Consider the following 19,748-nt stretch of genomic DNA (forward strand, 5'->3'; position numbering starts at 1 on the left):
GATTGGACACAGCTGATCATGTGGTAAAGAGCCTAAATCAGAGGCTCTTTACCTAGATCAGAGATGCGGTGTGTCACCAGCAATCGCCAAGCTGCACGCCCCAGGGGGCATGCACAAGTGGCTTATCCTGCTGGACGTCATATGATGCCAAGTCAGAATAACAGACAGAACCACTCCACTGCTGTCATTTTACATACAGCGGGAGGGAAGTGGTTAGATGAAAAATGTTCGTTCTGTTCCCGTACGAGTAAACATTTTTTGGAGTTTGCCCCTATGGGAATTTTTGTACGAAAAGTTGAAATAGGCTGTTGTATTGACTATTCAAAAATTGTACAAAAGTTCCTTGGATGAAAATGTTCACTCAATTTTCTTATTGTGGATAACTATTGGGCCCTGAACGTGGACTCGGCTGAACCGCCGGTGGTCTGGGATGCCTTTAAGGCGGTGATTCGAGGCGAATCTATCACGGCTATCAAGAGAGTGAGAGTAGATCAAAACGCTGAAGTTCAGGGGCTGCAGGATAAGGAGCGCGAATGCGCGACTGCCCATGCTGCAGATACAACTGATGCCACGTATGCTGCCCTGTTGGAAGCTAGACGCAGACTTTCCATGCACTACAATGACCTAGCGCATACGGAAGCAAAGCATAGAGCAAACTCGCTATTTTCTGAGGGGGACAAAAACGGGAATATCTTTTTTGCCCTTTTTCTGCCCTTTACTCCCCCATCCCATCGTATGACCATGATGCCCTGAGGGATCTGCTGGGTAGTTTGTCCCTTCCCAAACTTACTGATGAAGACTGCATGGCGATTTTTGCTTTCCCGCCTAATAAAGCGCCGGGTCCAGATGGTTTCCCGGGGGATTTTTATAAATTATATGTTGAACAATTGGCCCCCAGACTTACGACCTTGTTTGCGTGTTGCATAGAAAAAAGGGAGCCCCCAGCGTCAATGCTTGATGCCTATATTGTCCTATTGCCTAAGCCGGGTAAGGATCCGCTGGAATGTTCATCCTATAGACCCATTTCCCTTCTAAATATGGATCTTAAAATTCTGACGAAAGTGTTAGCGAAGAGGCTGGCACTGGTGATTTCATCTCTGGTGGACGTGGACCAGACGGGTTTTATGCCGGGTAAGTCCACAGATACTAATTTGAGGAGACTTTTTACACACTTACAGATTCCTAACTTGGACTCGTCCTGCAGGATAATAGTTTATATTGATATAGAAAAGGCCTTTGACTCAGTGGACTGGCATTATATGCATACAGTTCTTGAGTCTATGGGCTTTGGCCAGTCGTATCGGCAGTGGATCTCATTGTTATACAGTGCGCCTAGGACGGCCATTCGTATGGGGGGGTCTATCTCTGAGTACTTTACGATTGGGAGAGGCACTAGACAGGGGTGCCCCCTGTCACCCTTTTTGTTTGCCCTCATGATGGAGCCTCTGGCGGTGGCTCTGAGGGCGTCGGAGGAGGTTAAGGCCATTAGGGTGGGTAGTATTGATGAGGGCTTGGCATTATATGCTGATGATCTTCTGCTGTTCTTAAGGGACCCTGGGGAATCATTAGTCACCGCTCTGGGTATTATGGACAAGTTTACTACATACTCTGGGCTGAAGGTTGGGGGAAGTCGTCCATACTACCTTTGGATGAAGAGGCTAAGGCAAGAGCGAATCCCGACCTGCCACTTAAATGGGTCACACAGATAACATATTTGGGGGTGAAGGTCACGGCGAGCGTGATGGACTACATGTCTCTCAACTTGCTGCCACTTTTGACGTTTTTCAAACAAAAGGCACTGGCTTGGCAAAAGCTTCCCTTATCATTGATTGGTAGGATTAACCTCCTAAAAATGAAGATTCTCCTGGTTATATTGTATTTTCTGAGGAATGCCCCGGTATGGATACCGAAGTCCTTCTTTCGGAAACTAGATATTATCACTAGCTCGTTTCTCTGGGCACCTAAAATGCCTAGGGTGGGGTTGAAGGTCCTGCAGGAACCATGGGGTCAGGGTGGTCTGGCGCTACCTGACTGGCGCAAGTACTACTTGGCTGGGCAGTTGGTTTTTGTACATAGGTGGCTAAGCTCAGACGTGGGAGATTCGGCCACTATACTAGAAGCAGCTCATCTGGGGTCGTATGAGTCTCTCCGGCTGGCTATCCATAGGGGCACGGGCAGGGATCTTCCTCTTACGGACTCAATGAAGGCTACTGTTAAGGCTTGGGAGGAGGTGGAGAAGCTGGCCTCTCCAAGTTACAAAGGGCTTTCCCCCTCAACACCACTGTGGATGAATCCAAAACTACAACAATTTTATAAATTAGATGATGCGGCCGGGTGGGCATCTAAGGGGGTTAAAATGCTTAAGGATGTTACTCGCGATGGGGAACTTTTGACGTTTGATCAAATGAAAGCCAAGCATGATCTTCCGAACTCGCAGTTTTTCCGATATTTGAGCCTGAGACATGCCTATCAGACTCAGTTTGGGACTCAGACAGTTGAATCCTTCCCTTCTAGGTTGGAAGATCTACTTACGACAGAGGACCTGCCCAAGACCTTGTCAGTGACCTATAAAGAACTATTTAAAGCTAGTCCCAAAGCATTACTTAAGTGCAGAGAGCGGTGGGTGGCGGAGGTCCCGGGCATACAGGGAGAGGAGTGGGATGATATGTGGCACCGTCCCTTTAAGTATTTGGTAGCGGCTAGGGACAGGCTAATTCAATTCAAGTTCCTGCACAGGGTGTATTATACCCCTGCCAGGTTGGCCTCGATATATCCCTCGGTGCCCTCTGAATATTGGAGGTGTACGTTCGCCCCTGCGGATGCGCATCACGTGTTTTGGGGGTGCCCCCAGATCCAACAGTTTTGGACTGGGGTCACGGCCTGTATAGAAGGGGTTCTGGGGGTACCTGTCCCGCAGGAAATCAGTGTCTGTTTACTTGGCCTAGTGCAGGAGGTGGTCCCGTCTAGGGCTCACAGAACATTACTTTGTATCTTGCTGTTCTATGGGAAGAAAGCTATTTTATGCTTAAGTGGAGGAGTCCGGGGGCCCCGGAGGTTGCTTTCTGGAAAGGCTTAGTAAATGCTATGCTCCCATATTATAAGGCAACGTACTTATCTCGGGATGTGTTGGGAAATTCGAGAAGGTATGGAGGGCCTGGTATGAATCTGACCAAACGGTTGGGTAAGGGGAAGGATAATTGAAATTTATGGATGCCTGTGTTAAGTTGTAAGGGGAACTCACTTCAGGTGCATCGGGAATAGTGATTTGTGACTCACAACTGAAAGGGAGTGCTGTTAATTAATATGTCCTCAGCTATGGATTGGAGGGGAACTGAGTAGGGGGGGGAGGGAGGGGGGGGTATGTTGGGTAATATGCCATCTGCGATGGCACGGTTATATGTTGCCGGTCATGTTGACCGATAGATAAGCTTGGCGGTGTGCCAAGGACTGTTTTGTTGTGTATGTATAAAACCTTTAATAAACAGAAATTAAAAAAAAAAAAAAAAATTCTTATTGTGTGTACAAGTATTTAGACCCCTTTCACACTGAGGCACTTTGCAGGTTCTATAACACTAAAAATAGTGATTGCAAAGCGCCCTGAAAGAGCTGCTCCTCACACTCCAGTGTGAAAGCCTGAGGGCACTTAACGACACTTCCTGGTTACCATGTGATCAGGGCTTTCACGCTGGAGCGGTGCGCTGGCAGGACGCTAAAAAAAGTACTGTTAGCAGCATCTTTGGAGCGGTGAAGGAGTGGTGTGTATACCGCTCCTCCACCGCTCCTGCCCATTGAAATGGGTGGGCACTGCGGCTATACCGCCAGCAAAGCGCTGCTGCATCGGCACTTTGTGGGTGGTTTTACAGTTAATTGACAGTAAATCGCCGCTAAAAATAGCGGCGCTTTGCTGCCGACGCACCCACCGTCCCAGTGTGAAAGAGGCCTATGACTGCAGAGGGGCTGAAGGATTTCGTCTTAAAGAGGAGTTCCAGCCTGTATTAAAAAAAATACTGCAGCTGCTGTTGACTTTTAATATGAAAAACGTACCTGTCCAGGGAGCCCGTGATGTCGGAACCCGAAGCCAACCAATCAAATGGCTTTGGGTGCAGTCGCCGGTATCCTTACTAAGGGAAACAGGAAGTTTCCTACTGCACATGCATGAGTCGCGCTGCTCGTTCTGAATGATCCCTGCTGTCTTCTGGGACCTGCGTGTGTCTCCCAGAAGCCAGCGGGGGAAGAAACGAGGGGCCATGAATGATGTAGGTCGCTGCGGCGACCTTACACGGATGTGGGAGCGATTATTTATTTATTTTTTGACAGGCAGATAAGCGTAGCTTCCACTTTTGGGTGGAACTCTGCTTTAAAGTGGTTGTAAACCCTTTACAACCACTTTATGCTACATGTAAGCCTATAAGAAGGCTTAAATGTAGCTACTGCACGGTTTAGGAGATATCCCCTGTTCTCTGCATGTGCTGATGTCATCGGCACATGCGCACTAAAGCAAACCGAAGCAATGACACGTCTGTGCCGTTGCTTCAGTCAGTGTGCCGTTACCGACGGCTCCTGCGCATGCATGGTAGTGACGTCATCGCTGCGCCAGCCAATCACAGCGCCGGAGCCGTAATACCCGGAAGTAACCCCCGGGAGAGATGTCGCTGGGCGGAGGGGGGAACGAGGACCACTGCGGGGCTTTGATGTGAGGTAAGTAATTCATAATGAGCTAGTATGCTATGCATACTAGCTCATAATGCCTTTGTCTTGCAGGTTTATTTTTATAGGGTTTACACCCACTTTAAAAGAGGGACAGTCTCTCCTTCCATGTAGCCTAGGTTCAGAAATCGTGCGAGTTCAGCTGAACTCGCACAATTTCAACCCGGCAATGCAATTTGACTTCAGGGGCGATTTGACAAACATCTGTGCTGGTTCCTGAACACATCTCTATACAAATCGCCCCCTCAAGTTACCAAAAGTAGTACAGGCATAGGTGTGCGCACAGGGTGTGCCGGATGTGCCTGGGCACACCCTAATCATCCCATGTGAATTAGCATTATCCAAGGGTGGCACCAGGTGGGTGGTTGGGGGATACCAGTGGCCAGTGTAAATGCTGCCATTATATTAAAGGCAATGTTCAACTTTAGGAACACATTACACTCGTATTTAGGGTGTAGCGTAATATGCTCCCAATCAACTGTCTCCCACCACCAGAGCCCTATCCCTGTGACAGCAGGTGGCATTCATGTGTGTTTGAGCTTTGGGGTGCACACCCTAATGCAATAGGCTGCACACACCTATGAGTACAGGAACTACTTTTGGGAATCGGTTCGGCACCGCACCGATTAGGACGGTGCCATGGTCGCCAATAGCTGCCGATTTGACATGTCAAATCGCTTCAATGTGAACCTGGGAGTATTTGAATTAAACAAAGTCAATGAGGTGAGGAACAGTGCTGTGAGTTTACTTCAGAACAGAGGTACACAGGTTAATGGGCGGGAAGGGCAGTCCTTGTGACCCGCACACCAGCTTATCTGTCGTCCTTTTTTTTTACCTCAGCAATTGCTGAGATTCATGAAGCTTTGATTCGTGTTTCACCGACAATAGCCGAGCCTGAAGTCAGCGCAGCATGGATAAGGAGATCAGGTTGCTGTTCCCTGCCTCACGTGACTTTGTGGAATCTCTCCCTGAGCTCCGTGTGTGTCCATTTACAATGTGAGAAGGGGGGGAATGTGAGCAATGTACACATTAGGAGAAGTGTATATGTGTGTGCATGCCTCGTCCACACAGCACACATTCCTTCCATGTACGTCTTAGTATACCGTCCATATTAGAAGAAGAACGGGCTTAGTCGGCACTTTGCATTAGGAAGGTGTCCCAGGCCAGGACGTGTGAGTAGCACTTGTTCATTGAGGTGAGTGTACACCCGGCCTGTAGGCGTCCCTCTCTCTCTGAGGAGGAGGAGGACGACATGTGTAACCCCCGGGCACAGGCTCTGTGGTGACACACGCCTCCCTGTTTGTAGAGGAGGGACAGCTCTGTCCCAGTCCCCGGAGGACAGGAGTTTTCTCACTCAGTCCCTGGAGAAGGAGGGGAGAAGAGTGTCCTGGCAGTGCGGGGAAAGTTGTGGGAAGGAGAAGAAGAAGAAGGAGGAGGAGAGTGTGTCTGGGCAGAGCTGACACAGGACCGGCGGCTTCTTGTATTAACAGCACACGGCGCTCACACCTCTGGACACACACTACTGGGATGACTGGATACATGGGGAGCCCACGCTGAACCACCCACCATCATCATCGTACCAGCATGGGCACGGGGGACGTGTGACTGCTGCATCCCCACCACCACCGATCTCTCATCGGCTGACCTTTGGATCTAGTGTGCTCCCTCCACCATGGACTTCATGAACAAGGAGAACATGAACACCTTCCTCGTCTATTACTTGGCATTGGTAGCTTTCCTCCACACAGCAGAAGGTTAGTACTCTGATCACCTCATATACATTACATCTAGATCCTCTCCATACACTATACAATCTGATTGGACAATCCCTGCATGATTCTTTTTCCTGTACGTGTCCACATTGCCTGCGTCTTTAGGGCCCATTCACATCAGCTGTGACAGGACCGCGTTGTGCAGCGGCTATTCCACCGCAAGACAAAGTGCCTCATCGCCTACCTGAAAAACGGTACGGCGTGCAGTAGTACTTTTTCAGGTACGGCGCAATCCACCGGCTGCGGCCAATAGGACTTTTAGGGTTGGTTCACACCTGAATCGCACAGGAAAGCATGCCCGTGCAATTTAGCGTGGTACTGTTGCCAGTCCTCTCGTTTAAATGGGCTGAAATCGCACCAAAAACAACTTTTCAAAAATGCACTCCAGATCGCATTGTAGTGCGGTACCATGCGATCCAGTGTAGGCAAACGCACAGTGTTTGCAATCTGTGTTCGGGGTGTTGTTAGGAATACATTGACACCTGCGGCGGATCGCGCTCCCAGTGCATTTTGAATCCTTTAGGCAGCTTTCACACTGCAGCACCTGGCCGTTAGCGCTTTTCGGCCGCTAGCAAGGTGCTCTTTAACCCCAAAGAAAGGGTTAAAAGCACCCATCTTGCGGAGCGCTGCCCATTCATTTCAATGGGCAGGGGAGCGTTTTGGGAGGGCTGTATACAACGCTCCCAAACCGCCCCATAGATGCTGCATGCAGGACTTTTCCTAACGTCCCGCAAGCGCACCACCCCAGTGTGAAAAGACACACTGAAATGAATGGGAGGCGGTTTTTAGGCAATATTTAGAGGCTATTTCTAGCGCTAAAATGCCTGAAAACCACCTCAGTGTGAAAGGGGTCTTATTGAGATCTCACAGTGGGGGAGATTTACTAAAACTAGTGCATGCTAGCCCATCAGCTTCTAACTTCAACTTGTTCAATTCATCTTTGATAATAAAACTTGAAAGCTGGTTACCATGCAGAGCTGCACCAGATTTTGCACTATCTAGTTTTAGTAAATCCCCCCCCAGTGACATTTCATTAGGGCCGGTTCACCCCAGAACGCGGTGCGGGGTACCCACATTCCGTACACATTTCACATAGTGCTCTCTGCTGTGAGTCAGAGATAATAAATTGTCTTACTGTGTGACATCTCAACAAAGTTTATGAAAAAAAGATAGTGCGATGCTCCGCACTGCTGTCATTCATCCGCACACCAGCCTACGTAATCCATTCAAGATGCGTTCCCATGCGTTTTCTTACTCAGTACTAATAATATCTCTTGCATTTATGTGCGTTTACACATGTTCCTCTGCACAAAATGCACACTATTACACTTTTTTTCCTTCAGCCCAGGTTCACACTGGGTACGATTTCCTTCGATTTGAGATGCGATTTCACATGTGAAATCGCATCTCAAATCGACGGCATTTGCCGCCAATTGTCGGCAATGACACTGTCCTAATCGGTGCGACGCCGCATCTGCGGCGCTGCACCGATTTCAAAAAGTAGTTCCTGTACTACTTTTTGCGATTTCGGGCCGCGATTTACATAGACATCTGTGCAGAAACCTGCACAGATGTCTCTTAAATCGCGGCCGAAATCGGGACTGCCGGCGGGAGTGAAATCGTGCGAGTTCAGCTGAACTCGCACGGCTTCACTCCCGCAGCCCAGTGTGAACCAGGGCTCAAAGCACTAGAACTGAGTGAGTGAGAAACTTGTAAAGCGCAACACATGCGAACTGAATCGCCTCTGGGCGCTGGATGCAGTGCTGGATGCAGTGGTGTGAACTTGGGTGATTGGAAAACACAGATTTTATTGTGTATGTGTTCAGAATGTGTTTAAAACATGCACACTAAAAACTCTGGTGTGAACAAACCCTGAAAGTTAACAAAACTGTGTAATATGAGGCCAGACTTAAAGTGGAACTTTACCCAAAGGGAGAAGCTCTGCTTTTTTGCATCCCCCCCCCTCCTCTATAATTATTGGCACTTTTGTTTTGGGGGGGGAGGGGGGGCAGCAGCTACCTTATTTTGAGAGGTACCTGTTCTCACTTCAGGTCCTGAATTTGGCCCTCCTCTCTCCTCACAGCCTTCTGGGACACATCACAGGGCCCAGAAGGCTACGGGAACATTCATAAAGTGCAGTGCAGCTTGTGCGTGAGCAATGGGAAAGCAGCTGTGCAAGGCTCCACTGCCCGTTTCACTTAGAGCCGGTTCACACACGGGTGGCACGACTTTGGGGGCGACTCGGCAAGGCGATCTCAAGATGACTTGAGAGTAGGATTGTCCCGATACCGATACTAGTATCGGGACCGATACCAAGCATTTCCCCGAGTACTTGTACTCGGGGAAAATGCTCCGATACTTTACCGATACCTGACTCTCCCTCCAAGCTCCTGTGTCCCCCCTCTTTGCCGCTGCCGTCCTCTGTTCTCCCCCTCCGTGCCGCTGCCGTCCTCTGTTTCCCCCCTCCGTGCCGCTGCCATCCTCTGTCCCCCCTCCCCCCCTCCGTGCCGTTGCCATCCTCTGTTCTCCCCCTCCGTGCCGAAAAACATTTTTGCAATAAATAATTAAAAAAATAAAATGTAAATAATAATAATAATAATAGAAAAAAAACACACACTGACAATCCACTACCCCCCCCCCCCAAAAAAAAAAATCGCTGTAAAAAAAAAAAAGTAAAAAATACAAATTGTGTAAAAAAAAAAAAAAATACTGTCACATGACATAAAAAAAAAAGTATCGGTATTCGGTATCGGCGAGTACTTGAAAAAAACTATCGGTACTCAGTCTCAAAGTGGTATCGGGACAACCCTACTTGAGAGACAACTTTCAAAATGACTTCTGTATTGAAGTCAATGCAAGTCGCCCCGAATCGCCCCCAAAGTCATACAGGAACCTTTTTCTAAGTTGAAGCGACTTGTCTGGCGGCTGAGTCGCCTGACAGGTCGCCCCTGTGTGAACCGGCTCTTAAGATGCTGGCGCCTGGACCCCCGCAGCCCATTAAAGGACAACGCTGGATCCCTGGACAGGTAAGTGCCCTCATATTAAAAGTCAACAGATACAGTATTTGCAGCTGCTGACATTTATTTTTTCTGGGGGAGACTGGGGCCCATCTTTATAACTAGTCTGTTCAATTAGTATGAAATCAGAGAGCTCCATACACTACATAATTGTTGGTAGAGCTGAAGATGATTGTAAAGTGTATGGCTTTGTATACCTTTAATCTCAGATCTTTTTCAGTGTCCATGCACATTGTGGTATTTACATGAATATTTCGGAGCATTCAGGGGCTTAAAAAAACTCCTGCATTAGGAAAGGAGGTTACTGCCGTAAATTAGGCTCATAAATGTGTGTGTGTACGGGTATGTGCATAAATTCCTTCTAGTGGCTTGAATAAAAGAATATTATAACCAATGCAAAGAAGCTGATTTACAAAAACTGGAGTGTGCAAAATCTAGTGCACTCTGCATAGAAACCAATCGGCTTCCAGGTTTTATTGCCAAAGCTTAATTGAACAAGCTGAAGTTAGAAACTGATCGGCTATAATGTACAGCTTCACCAGATTTTGCACTCTCCAGTTTTAGTAAATCAACCCCAATGAGTTTATGCACATTTGCTTCTAAATCCCATATGCCTCTAAATGTGCGCAACTGTGTGCCAAAAGTGTTTTCTGCCAGCTCCTGGCATCGAAGCATTTATTAGCTCCTGACAGAAATATCCAGTGTAGATATGAGTATTTAAATATGCCCATGTGCATGCAGCCTATTACATCGTTTTGGTAAATCTGAAGTTGGTTGTACAAAGATCAGTCAGATTGTAACGTGTATGATGACTCTAATGTTAGCCATAAACAGTTCGATAAGCAATCAATTTCTTTTCCAATCGATCTTTCCTGATTGAAATAATCAATCTAGAATTCAGCAACCTAATTGATCGATATGACACACATGATTTTGAGTGATAGTTGGAAGATACAATTGTAAGTTATCGATCACATCTTTGTTTCCACCACTCAAACTCACGATCTGATCGATCGGAATACAATTGAATGAACAACGTTGTCTCTTTTAGCCTTTGCCAAACCTATTGTAAAGTTTTTTGTATTCTGTATATTTTTGAATATAGTCTATCTAAGGAGTATTCCGCAGTCTGTTCCCATCCCTATGGTACTGACCTCTTTTGGGGATCTCGCTCCCCGTCCCCCTTCCCTTGGTCTCGACTATTATCCTCCCTGGCCAATCAACTTGTTTTGCTTGAATCCATTCTAAATAGAACAGAATTGAAGTTATGGGTATGTGATTGTTTTGAATGAGTCACACATCGATTGGATAATAAAATCAAAGTATTAGGTAGTTTATCGCAGGTGTGCACTTCCTCTGTATTGGTTACTGCTAAGCAGTGTGCTCATGGCCAGTCACATGAAAATGAGAAGGGTTGATGTGTATGTGAACTAATAAACCTGAGCGATTTAAAGCGCATTTCCCAAAGAGTCTCAGTGCTCATCACCAGGATTCCCATTTTATTCATTGGTGCTCATCGCTTGAAGTTACAAAAAGTACTGGAGCTTTTTTGGGACAGTCGTGTTTTTTTTGGTTGTTTATAGACTTCAATGGGAGTGCCTGAAAGACACCTGGTAACGCAAGTTTTTTTTTTTTTTTGCACGATTTCTTGCTCCTCCTCCTAGTAACTAGCATTCCATTGGCCATAAGAAAAACGCTCAAAACTGAAATCACCTATCAACGCTCAAAAATAGCATGCACTAAAATGCTCCAAAAATACCTGAAGAAGCTCAAGTGTGGACCTAGTTTAAGCTTGTTGACACCAGCCCCATTGGGTAGCGTCTCCCATTGCACTTCCAAACCCAGGGCGGGGACAAGGGGAGGGCAGGAAGGGAAGTCGCCCCAGGCGAAGCAATGGGGGGGCACTCTCCTCACCACACATACACGCTCCACCACGGTAAGCCAGAGCAACAGGCAGAAAATAGGCGCAGGGCAGCACACCCATTCTATGGCACTCACTTACAGTAGGAGAGGGGGCGCAGTACTCAGTCCTTTCCCTGACCACTGGATGAACATGTCCTGGTACTGCTCCCAACATACAGACAAGGAAGTTTGCCTTATGTCTTGTTTCAGTTCACACCAGCACACTGCTTGCTTGCTAAAGAAAAGTAGGGCAGGTTGCATTAATACACAGTGAAGAACATCGTGGCATGATACAATGCATCCCAATTACTGCAGTGCATAGTGTTTAATGAAATGGTATTTTGGGACATTTCAATGAAGTTAAAAAAGTAAACAGTGCAACAACACATTACACATCCCTTACACAACGCACATTATACAGACAGAGTGTACCATGCGCCCACTAGTGTGAATGGACCATAAAGCCCTGTACACACGGTCAGTCCATCTGATGAGAACGGTCCGAAGGACCGTTGTCATCGGTTAACTGATGAAGCTGACTGATGGACTGATGTGCCTACACACCATCAGTTAAAAAACCGATCGAGTCCAACACGGTGACGTAAAACACAACGATGTGCTGAGAAAAATTAAGTTCAATGCTTCCAAGCATGCGCCGACTTGATTCTGAGCATGCGCAGGCTTTTAACCGATGCTTTTGCATAATAACTGTCGGTTTTGACCTATCGGTTAGGCGTCCATCGGTTGAATTTTAAAGAAAGTTAAAATTTTTTTGACCGAAGGATAACTGACCGATGGGGCCCACACACGATCGGTTTGTACCGATGAAACGGACCTCCAGTCCGTTTCCATCGGTTTTGACCGACCATGTGTACGCGGCCTAAGTCTGTTTTTTCAGTATGTCTGACATTATACCTCACTGTCATAGTTTTCTTAGGAGAATAGTTATATGTGAATCTGTTGCAAAGTTTCTTTCTGGGGAGTCCTGTCATACAGTACTGCCTGTTACAGGGTGACAACATTAGGCCACTGTCTTGCAGTTAGCAGCAGCCTTGTCAGCCAGCCATGTGAGCTCCTTTAGTAAGCTACCTTCGTGAAGGACCTGAGCAGTCAACTGATGGAGGGCCCACAAGGAAGCTGACTACCCTTAGGCCCCGTACACATGACCAGATCGATCCGGTGGGATTGATCCGCGGATCAGTTCCAGCAGATAGATCCGGTCGTGTGTACGGCCTAGCGGACATTTTCAGGCGGATAAAAATCCACCTGACGGATTCCCAGCGGATAAAAATGTCTTAGCATGCTAAGAAATCTATCCGCTGGAATCCAGTCCAGCGGACTGATCCGGTCGTCTGTACAGACTCACCGGATCAGTCCGTCCGCTCCCATCCCTCGCATGCGTCGTAATGATTCGACGCATGCGTGGAAGTATTTACCTTCCAGCGTCGCGCACGGCGCCGCGTCATCGTCGCGGCGACGGCGCGACACGTCACCGCGGATGTATTCCGCGGGGATTTCGATCTGATGGTGTGTACAGCCATCAGATCCAAATCCGCCAGAGGATTTATCCGCTGAAAACGGTCCGGCGGACCGTTTCCAGCGGATATTCGCTCGTGTGTACAAGGCCTAAAGGTTGCATTCACACTATGCTGCTATGAAAATGTGGACAGAATCATGTTTCAGCCAATATTTTTGGAAATGGCAACCCAAACACGGTGCAATTTTGCTGCACTTGTCGTGCGACAAAATGTACGAAGATCAAGGGAAACTGTGTGTCGACAAACGTGCCTGGCTCAGTGTCACATGAGTTTCTTTGATGCAATTGTCATGCATAGAGCAGCCCATCCAAGTGAATTGGTTTCCTTATGTGCGTTGTGTGGAAACAGGCAAAAAATGTAACACATGTTCTTGCTACACAAAGTATGATTTGGACCGAATCGTTGTCAGCCTGCCACAAGAAGTGCTGTTATTGGCAGGATCTTCAGCCTAAAAACTTTAAACTCTATGATTCTTGCTGGCGGAGAAACTACTTCTGTACACACAGGTGTGCAAACAGCAGCGACACAGCCAGATATGTAAACTGTACAAATCAATGGTCAGGCCACTACTGTTCACAAGTAACGTCTCTCCCAAGTGGTTCCATGTGACTATGTGCTCCAACTGGCCCTGGAGGCAGACCGTTTACATTCAGGGACAGCGGTTCTGCCCACACATAAACTGGATGCAGCTTTTTGTATGCGACCGTAGCACAGAGTGCTGCTGAATCCAGATGTGGAATTTAGCTGACTCAGAATGCTGCAGTCCGTCTGAATGGACCCCAAAGAAAACTGTCTAAAGTGAGGCATGACGTCAGACTTGCCAAAAAATTGATTTGGGGTTTACATGCACTTTAATCGTTTAACTTTTTTGCAGTGTATTATAGATCTGCTGGTAAGTATTACCAGAACCCAGTAGTTTTTAATTTTCATTGCAATACAGTGCATTGGCACAGAAAGACTGGCTTATCCTGATGTAGCCATGTAGTCAGTGTAGTGATAATCATCTCAGATTGTATATGAAGTACAGTTAGCTGTTCCCCCCACATCTTTCTTACTATTCTATCTGCAGGAGACATTCTATATAATTCAGTTAGTGGGACCTGTCCAGCTATAAGTGGAAGTGACAGGAGAAGCTGTGTCCTTTATATACAAGTCATTTCAGAAGTACTTGTCAACTATGTCTATACCAGCACATGTCTTTCAAGCTGAAATGTCAGATTTAGGATTGTGTCTGTTACACTGTAACTTTTTACAAGTATCAGTATCATCAGTTCACCGCACCCACACTAATGTCTAATGTATACTGAATATGAAGGCAGCAATGTTCTAGCAATTGCAACCAGCTTTTTGATTGCAGCAGTTACTGACTGAATCAAGTTGGCTAGCACCAGCTGCACTGAACCATTAAAATATATATATATTTAACTTTTTTGAGAAAAAGTCCTTATCTTCTACATTTTACAGTTTATTATATGCCTATTCCTGAAGTTTCTCATTGTTGTGCAGCTTGTGCCCAGGAGTCACATGGTATGAAATGTTCATGCCATTACTAAATAGTTTATCATATATACCAGCTATGTCATATTAAGGAATGAGAGAAAAAAAAATGTAATAGCTTTCCATAATAACCAATCTCCAGTTGTAAATTCAGGGAATAACATATTAGGAATCGTGTTATAAAACATTCTCTATGTGAATGTATTGGCATTCATACAGCTGTCTCAATTAATCCCAATAATGTGTCTAATATGTTTATTTCCTATAATCGTCAGCTCCATCTAGTGGCCATAATGCAATATTTTCCTGAAATACCTGAATCTGTAAACTAATGCTGCAGCCACTAGATGGAGTTAATGATCATAGGAACTAAACAAATTAAACACATTAAAGAGGTTATTTAGAACGACTGTGCCAATTATGACACATTCATACATCATTTATTATTTTTTTATAAATAGACCCCTAAGTGTCATCTGATTAAATCTTGTAGGCTGTTTAGGGCAACTGCAGATTTAATACTTTTTTTCCCCATAAATAAATGCTTTTATTAAAAATTTGTGTAGTAGGTTACAAAGTAGAGACATCATAATCAGGTGTCCAATATTGTCAGAAATAGAACAATTTCCATAACAGAAATCAAGACCTGAAACATCTGAGTAGGCATCAGACATCGAGAGTATATAAGCAAGAGATACTCCTATTGTGCCTAAAAGTCATACTGATTCAGAGGCTCATTTACATCATTGTAAAGTTTAAGTGAAGAAGTGGGCAGAAAAAAAGACGCAATACTTTTTTAACATATTCATTGTACTTTTTTTCTATTTTCTTTTGAAAACCAGTGTCTGTATTGGGTAGAGTTATAACCAGGATACTGGTAGATACGGGTATGTATGGTTGGTCCTTATGACCACTCCACAAATAATATGGCTGTACAGATTTGCTAGGCACTCTAGGTCTGTAAAAGAAAATGTATTGAGCCCGTGCACCTAAAGCAATTTATTCCCATGGTTTGCCTTGTGGAATTCTATGTTTATACATGATGCGGAGGCTGAATTGTCAGACTGTGGAGAATGTGGGCGGACCTTTTCATACATAATCCTACAGTGCAGATTTCAGGATGATTAAAAAATGACTTGTCTTTTCTTTGCATGTCACAGTGTGAAATAAGTAATTCTGTTGGTCTAATACTTATCTCAAGGAGAAGTGGTGTGGTATTGTGCTCATCAGTAGTACAGCCGTACCTCCCTTGCCATTGTCAACAGCAGCTTTAAAGAAAGTGCGGATGAGAGAGGAAGGAATAATATAATGCACTTGTCTAATGTATACAGATTAATGAAATAGTTATGTATTTATTTATTTATTTGACCTTTAAAAACATTTATTGTATGCACAAAAGAGAAAAGGCTCATTGCACTAAGTTAACACTTAAAGTTAAACTCTAATTGGATCGAAGTAACAGGTTAGCAGGCCCCCTCATTGCCATTGCTGCCCCAGTTCTCTACCAAAGACCCAAGAAACACCTGGTACTTTCAGGTATAGAGGGACATGTGATTATTTCCCAATGCTTCCACTCTATAGAGCTCTGTGCTTGGCAGATAAGTACCAGCATCCTAAGGGGATGTTTGTTGTGAACGTATTACTTTGCCCAAGATATGGAAGAGGGTTCCACTTTAAGCAGCTGATTAAGACTAATTAATTAATGACTTTTTCCATTGGAAATTCCGATCATGTGTACGGGGCATTAGTTTACATTGCTGTGATCTAAATTTTCAGTGCGATTATTTTTTGCAACTTGGATGTGGTTTGCATATTCTATGGGGCTGAAACTACACCAAAGTAGCACATGATCTTTTTCCAAAATCGCTCCGTGCACAAATTAAACTCTCATCACCCCCCCCCCCCCCCATCCCTCTGACACGGACAGTTGCAAAAACCTGACAGAGTTTCTAATCCTTCTCAGTATTTTCAAAGAAAAAGAAATGACTGGGAAATGTAGAACTCTATTCTATGCCATCATAACAAATATACAGATAGTATACATATGAATATACAGTTTACTGCAATCTATTTAAGTTTAGTATGAAATCTGGTTGCTATGGTTTTGTGCCTTATGGAGTACATTTTCCTATTTTCATCATTTATGATCCTGTGCCTACTCGATGAGCAGAGTAATGAAATTTACGCTGTGGAATGCACTCATTTAATGTTACAGTAACGTAGGCATGCGTAAACATGAGCTCACTGGAAGTTACCACTGATTAGGAGTGCCAGCTCAGCTTATGTCTGTTCAATTCTGTTGTATCGTCAGAGAGGAATAAAATATCAGATGAAAAAATTCAGCCCACCTGACTGTTAGCAACAAAGTCTGCAGCAGCCTTAAGATACAATCGCTGATACTTAATATAATACAGAACTGCAACAAGAACTACCCCATAGCCACTCGTGCACCTGAGCCCTGAGGAAGCATGCTACTTACTGCATGTGACAATGCTTGCCCTTGCCCATGCAGGGAAAAGCAGCACACTCACTTCATAATATAAAATACTTATTATTTCGAGATATAAGGTGATTTGCCCAACACTTGCACATGAGGGTATGGGGATGGTCAGCCCTGTTTACTCATAGAATGGAAATCTGACATGAACTTACCTAGGGCTGTTTTCCTTCACTGCCTATGGATGAATAGAGACGATAGTGAAAGACATGTGAATACATGCTTTGCATGGGCACAGTGCAGATTCACTTTAAAGCGATTGTAACGCTTCCTTTTCTTTTCTTAAAATAACAAACATGGTATACTTACCTGATCTTAGGGTGACCACGTGTCCCGGATTGTCCGGGACAGTCCCGCATTTTGCAGGTCTGTCCCGGGCACCTTCATTCCAGGACAATACAGTGTCCCGGAATGAAACTGACACAGCCACCACCCCCCCCCCCCCGGGCCAATCTGTTGACCCCAAAAAAGGCTGATACATTACCGCTTTACTTACTGACAGTACTTATCCTGGCCGGGAATGCCTGGAGAAGCACAATCCACGCCCCCCGCTTGTGATTGGAGAAATCATAAATCCTGCCTCTTGTGTCCAATCACTGTGCTGTGATTTTTGGGAAGGGGGGTGTCCCTGAATGGCAGTTTGGAAATGCTGTCACCCTACCTGTTCTGCGTAATGGTTTTGCACAAAGTGGCCCCAATCCTCCTCTTCTCGGGTCCCCCGTTGGCACTCGTGCAGGCTTGCTCTCGAACCCTGCTCTCTGTGTCCATAAGCCACACCGAGCATGGCTTGGCTCCGTCGCCCACTCCCTCGCCACTGACTTTGATTGACAGCAGTGGGAGCCAATGACTCTTGTATCTAAGCCAATGAGGAGTGAGAGAGCCGAGGCTCTTGTGCACATTGCTCGATCAAGATTGGGCTCAGGTATGTATTTAGGGGAGGGCTTCGGGGGAAGCTGCATGCAGAAAGTTTTTTGACCTCTGCATAGAATGTAAAACAAACTTCTGCCTTTACAATCAGTTTATGTAGAAACTGATGGCATATAGTATTATATTTGATGAATCATATTGTATGCCAGTCTTGCTCAGATACTTACTACAGACAACATTCAGCTACAATCTGTACGTGTATGCATGCCTATGCTCAGAGCTGCTAAAACTTGCATACAACCCTAGACTGGAATTCATTTGTACAGGTGGCTGTACACAACACCTGTAGCTCCCGGGTGCTGAAATACAGCCATAGTTTACTTTATATGTTCCAATACACAGTTGCCTTGGGCAATAGTTCATCTTTGGCCTGTGTAAAGAGGAGAGGCACACTGCAGACACCAATATTGCTGAAGTGGAAAGAAAATCAAATATGGTCACATGTAAATGTTTGGAAAAGTCTAGTTTAGCATGCTTATATGAGCTTATATACTTAAATCTGCTGGTCACAGTACAAGTCAATGTAGGGTGAAGCCTCGTATACACGACCGAGTTTCTCGGCAAAAACCAGCAAGAAACTTGCTGGGAGATATTTTTTTGCCGAAGAAACGGGTCGTGTGTACATATTCGTCGAGGAAACTCAAGAAACTTGACGAGCCAAAAAGAGAGCAAGTTCTCTATTTACTTGACGGGAATGGAGAAAATTGGCTTGTCGAGTTCCTCGACAGCCTAACAAGGAACTCGATGAGGAAAACGATGTGTTTCGCCCGTCGCGTTCCTCGGTCGTGTGTACGAGGCTTTAGGTAATAAACTGGTACATCGCTACATCTGAGCAGACTTGTACAGATTTAGAAAGAGGCAATTACTTCTATAATGAAGGGGGTGAATTTTTGCCTAAAAGTCTAAGGCCCTGCATTCTCTTTGCATTTCCCACACCACATTTAAAACACACTGCAGTTGCAATCCGCAGCGGTGGTGTCATTTTGCATTTGGGGTGTTAACTACACCCCAAATGCAGGTTGCAAATGCAGTGCGTTTGCCTGCTCTGGATGGCATTGTACAGAGGTACCATGCGATCCGGTTGCAGTGAGTTTTCAAAATGTGTGCATTCACTACTTTTAGTGTGGTGCAGTGCAATTTGAGCCTATTGAAAATGGATGGGCTCAAATCACACTGCACTGAACCACATGTGCATAGGGGCATGCAGCGCAAAACTGTGTGATTCATAGTGTGAACTGGCCCTGAAAGATAAGAGCACATCGCCTCATGATTTTCATGAGTTACTTAATGAGTTTGTAATTTGTTTTCTATATTTGGCTGATATCATAAATGAGTTATAGCAGAATTTTACTGTTGCTTGCACATTTGTTAGAATAACGAATTAGGAGCACCTTCTCTTATTGATCTACTGCAACTTGATAAATGTATCCCAGCCAATGTGGCAGCAGTCCTAAATATTCTGCTGATTAACTTTTCCATAGCGTGAGCCCCCTTACTGTAAAAGTATATTTCAGTCAAAACGGAAAGTGTTGCATTTAAACAGACTTGGAAAACATACTGTGGTTCCTAAAGTAAATGCTTGACTTCTGCATGGGGCCTGCATATGTGGTTAGCATCCTTGCATTTAGTCCTGGGTTTATATCCTGCGGCTGCACTACTATCTGAATGAAGCTTGTCATTCTCCTTGTGTCTGTTTGGGCCTTCTCTTGTTTCTTTGCATAATAACTGGCAGGTTAATTGGTTTACTTCCATATTACCTGAGGGCTCATGCACACTGCAGCTCAAAGGAGTTCAAAGAAGCTGCTCTTACAGGCTTTTGAGCAAAAAAAAATTCTGCCTAGAAACTCCCCTCCATGTTAACCAATGTGTCCATGCACACTTTAGCTTTTTC

General features: G+C 45.3%; 1 protein-coding gene across 1 annotated transcript in view; it reads left to right on the forward strand.

Moving 5' to 3' along the window:
• Positions 1-5,796: 5,796 nt before the first annotated feature.
• Positions 5,797-19,748, forward strand: part of FRAS1 (Fraser extracellular matrix complex subunit 1) — a 660,838-nt gene continuing 646,886 nt past the window's right edge. The window contains exon 1 of the mRNA XM_040324225.1: positions 5,797-6,461. Within this exon, the coding sequence (XP_040180159.1) occupies positions 6,380-6,461 (82 nt within the window). The 5' untranslated portion in view covers positions 5,797-6,379. The remainder of the gene's footprint in view (positions 6,462-19,748) is intronic.

Source organism: Rana temporaria, chromosome 1 (assembly GCF_905171775.1).
Source record: "Rana temporaria chromosome 1, aRanTem1.1, whole genome shotgun sequence".
NCBI classification, from domain to species: domain Eukaryota; kingdom Metazoa; phylum Chordata; class Amphibia; order Anura; family Ranidae; genus Rana; species Rana temporaria.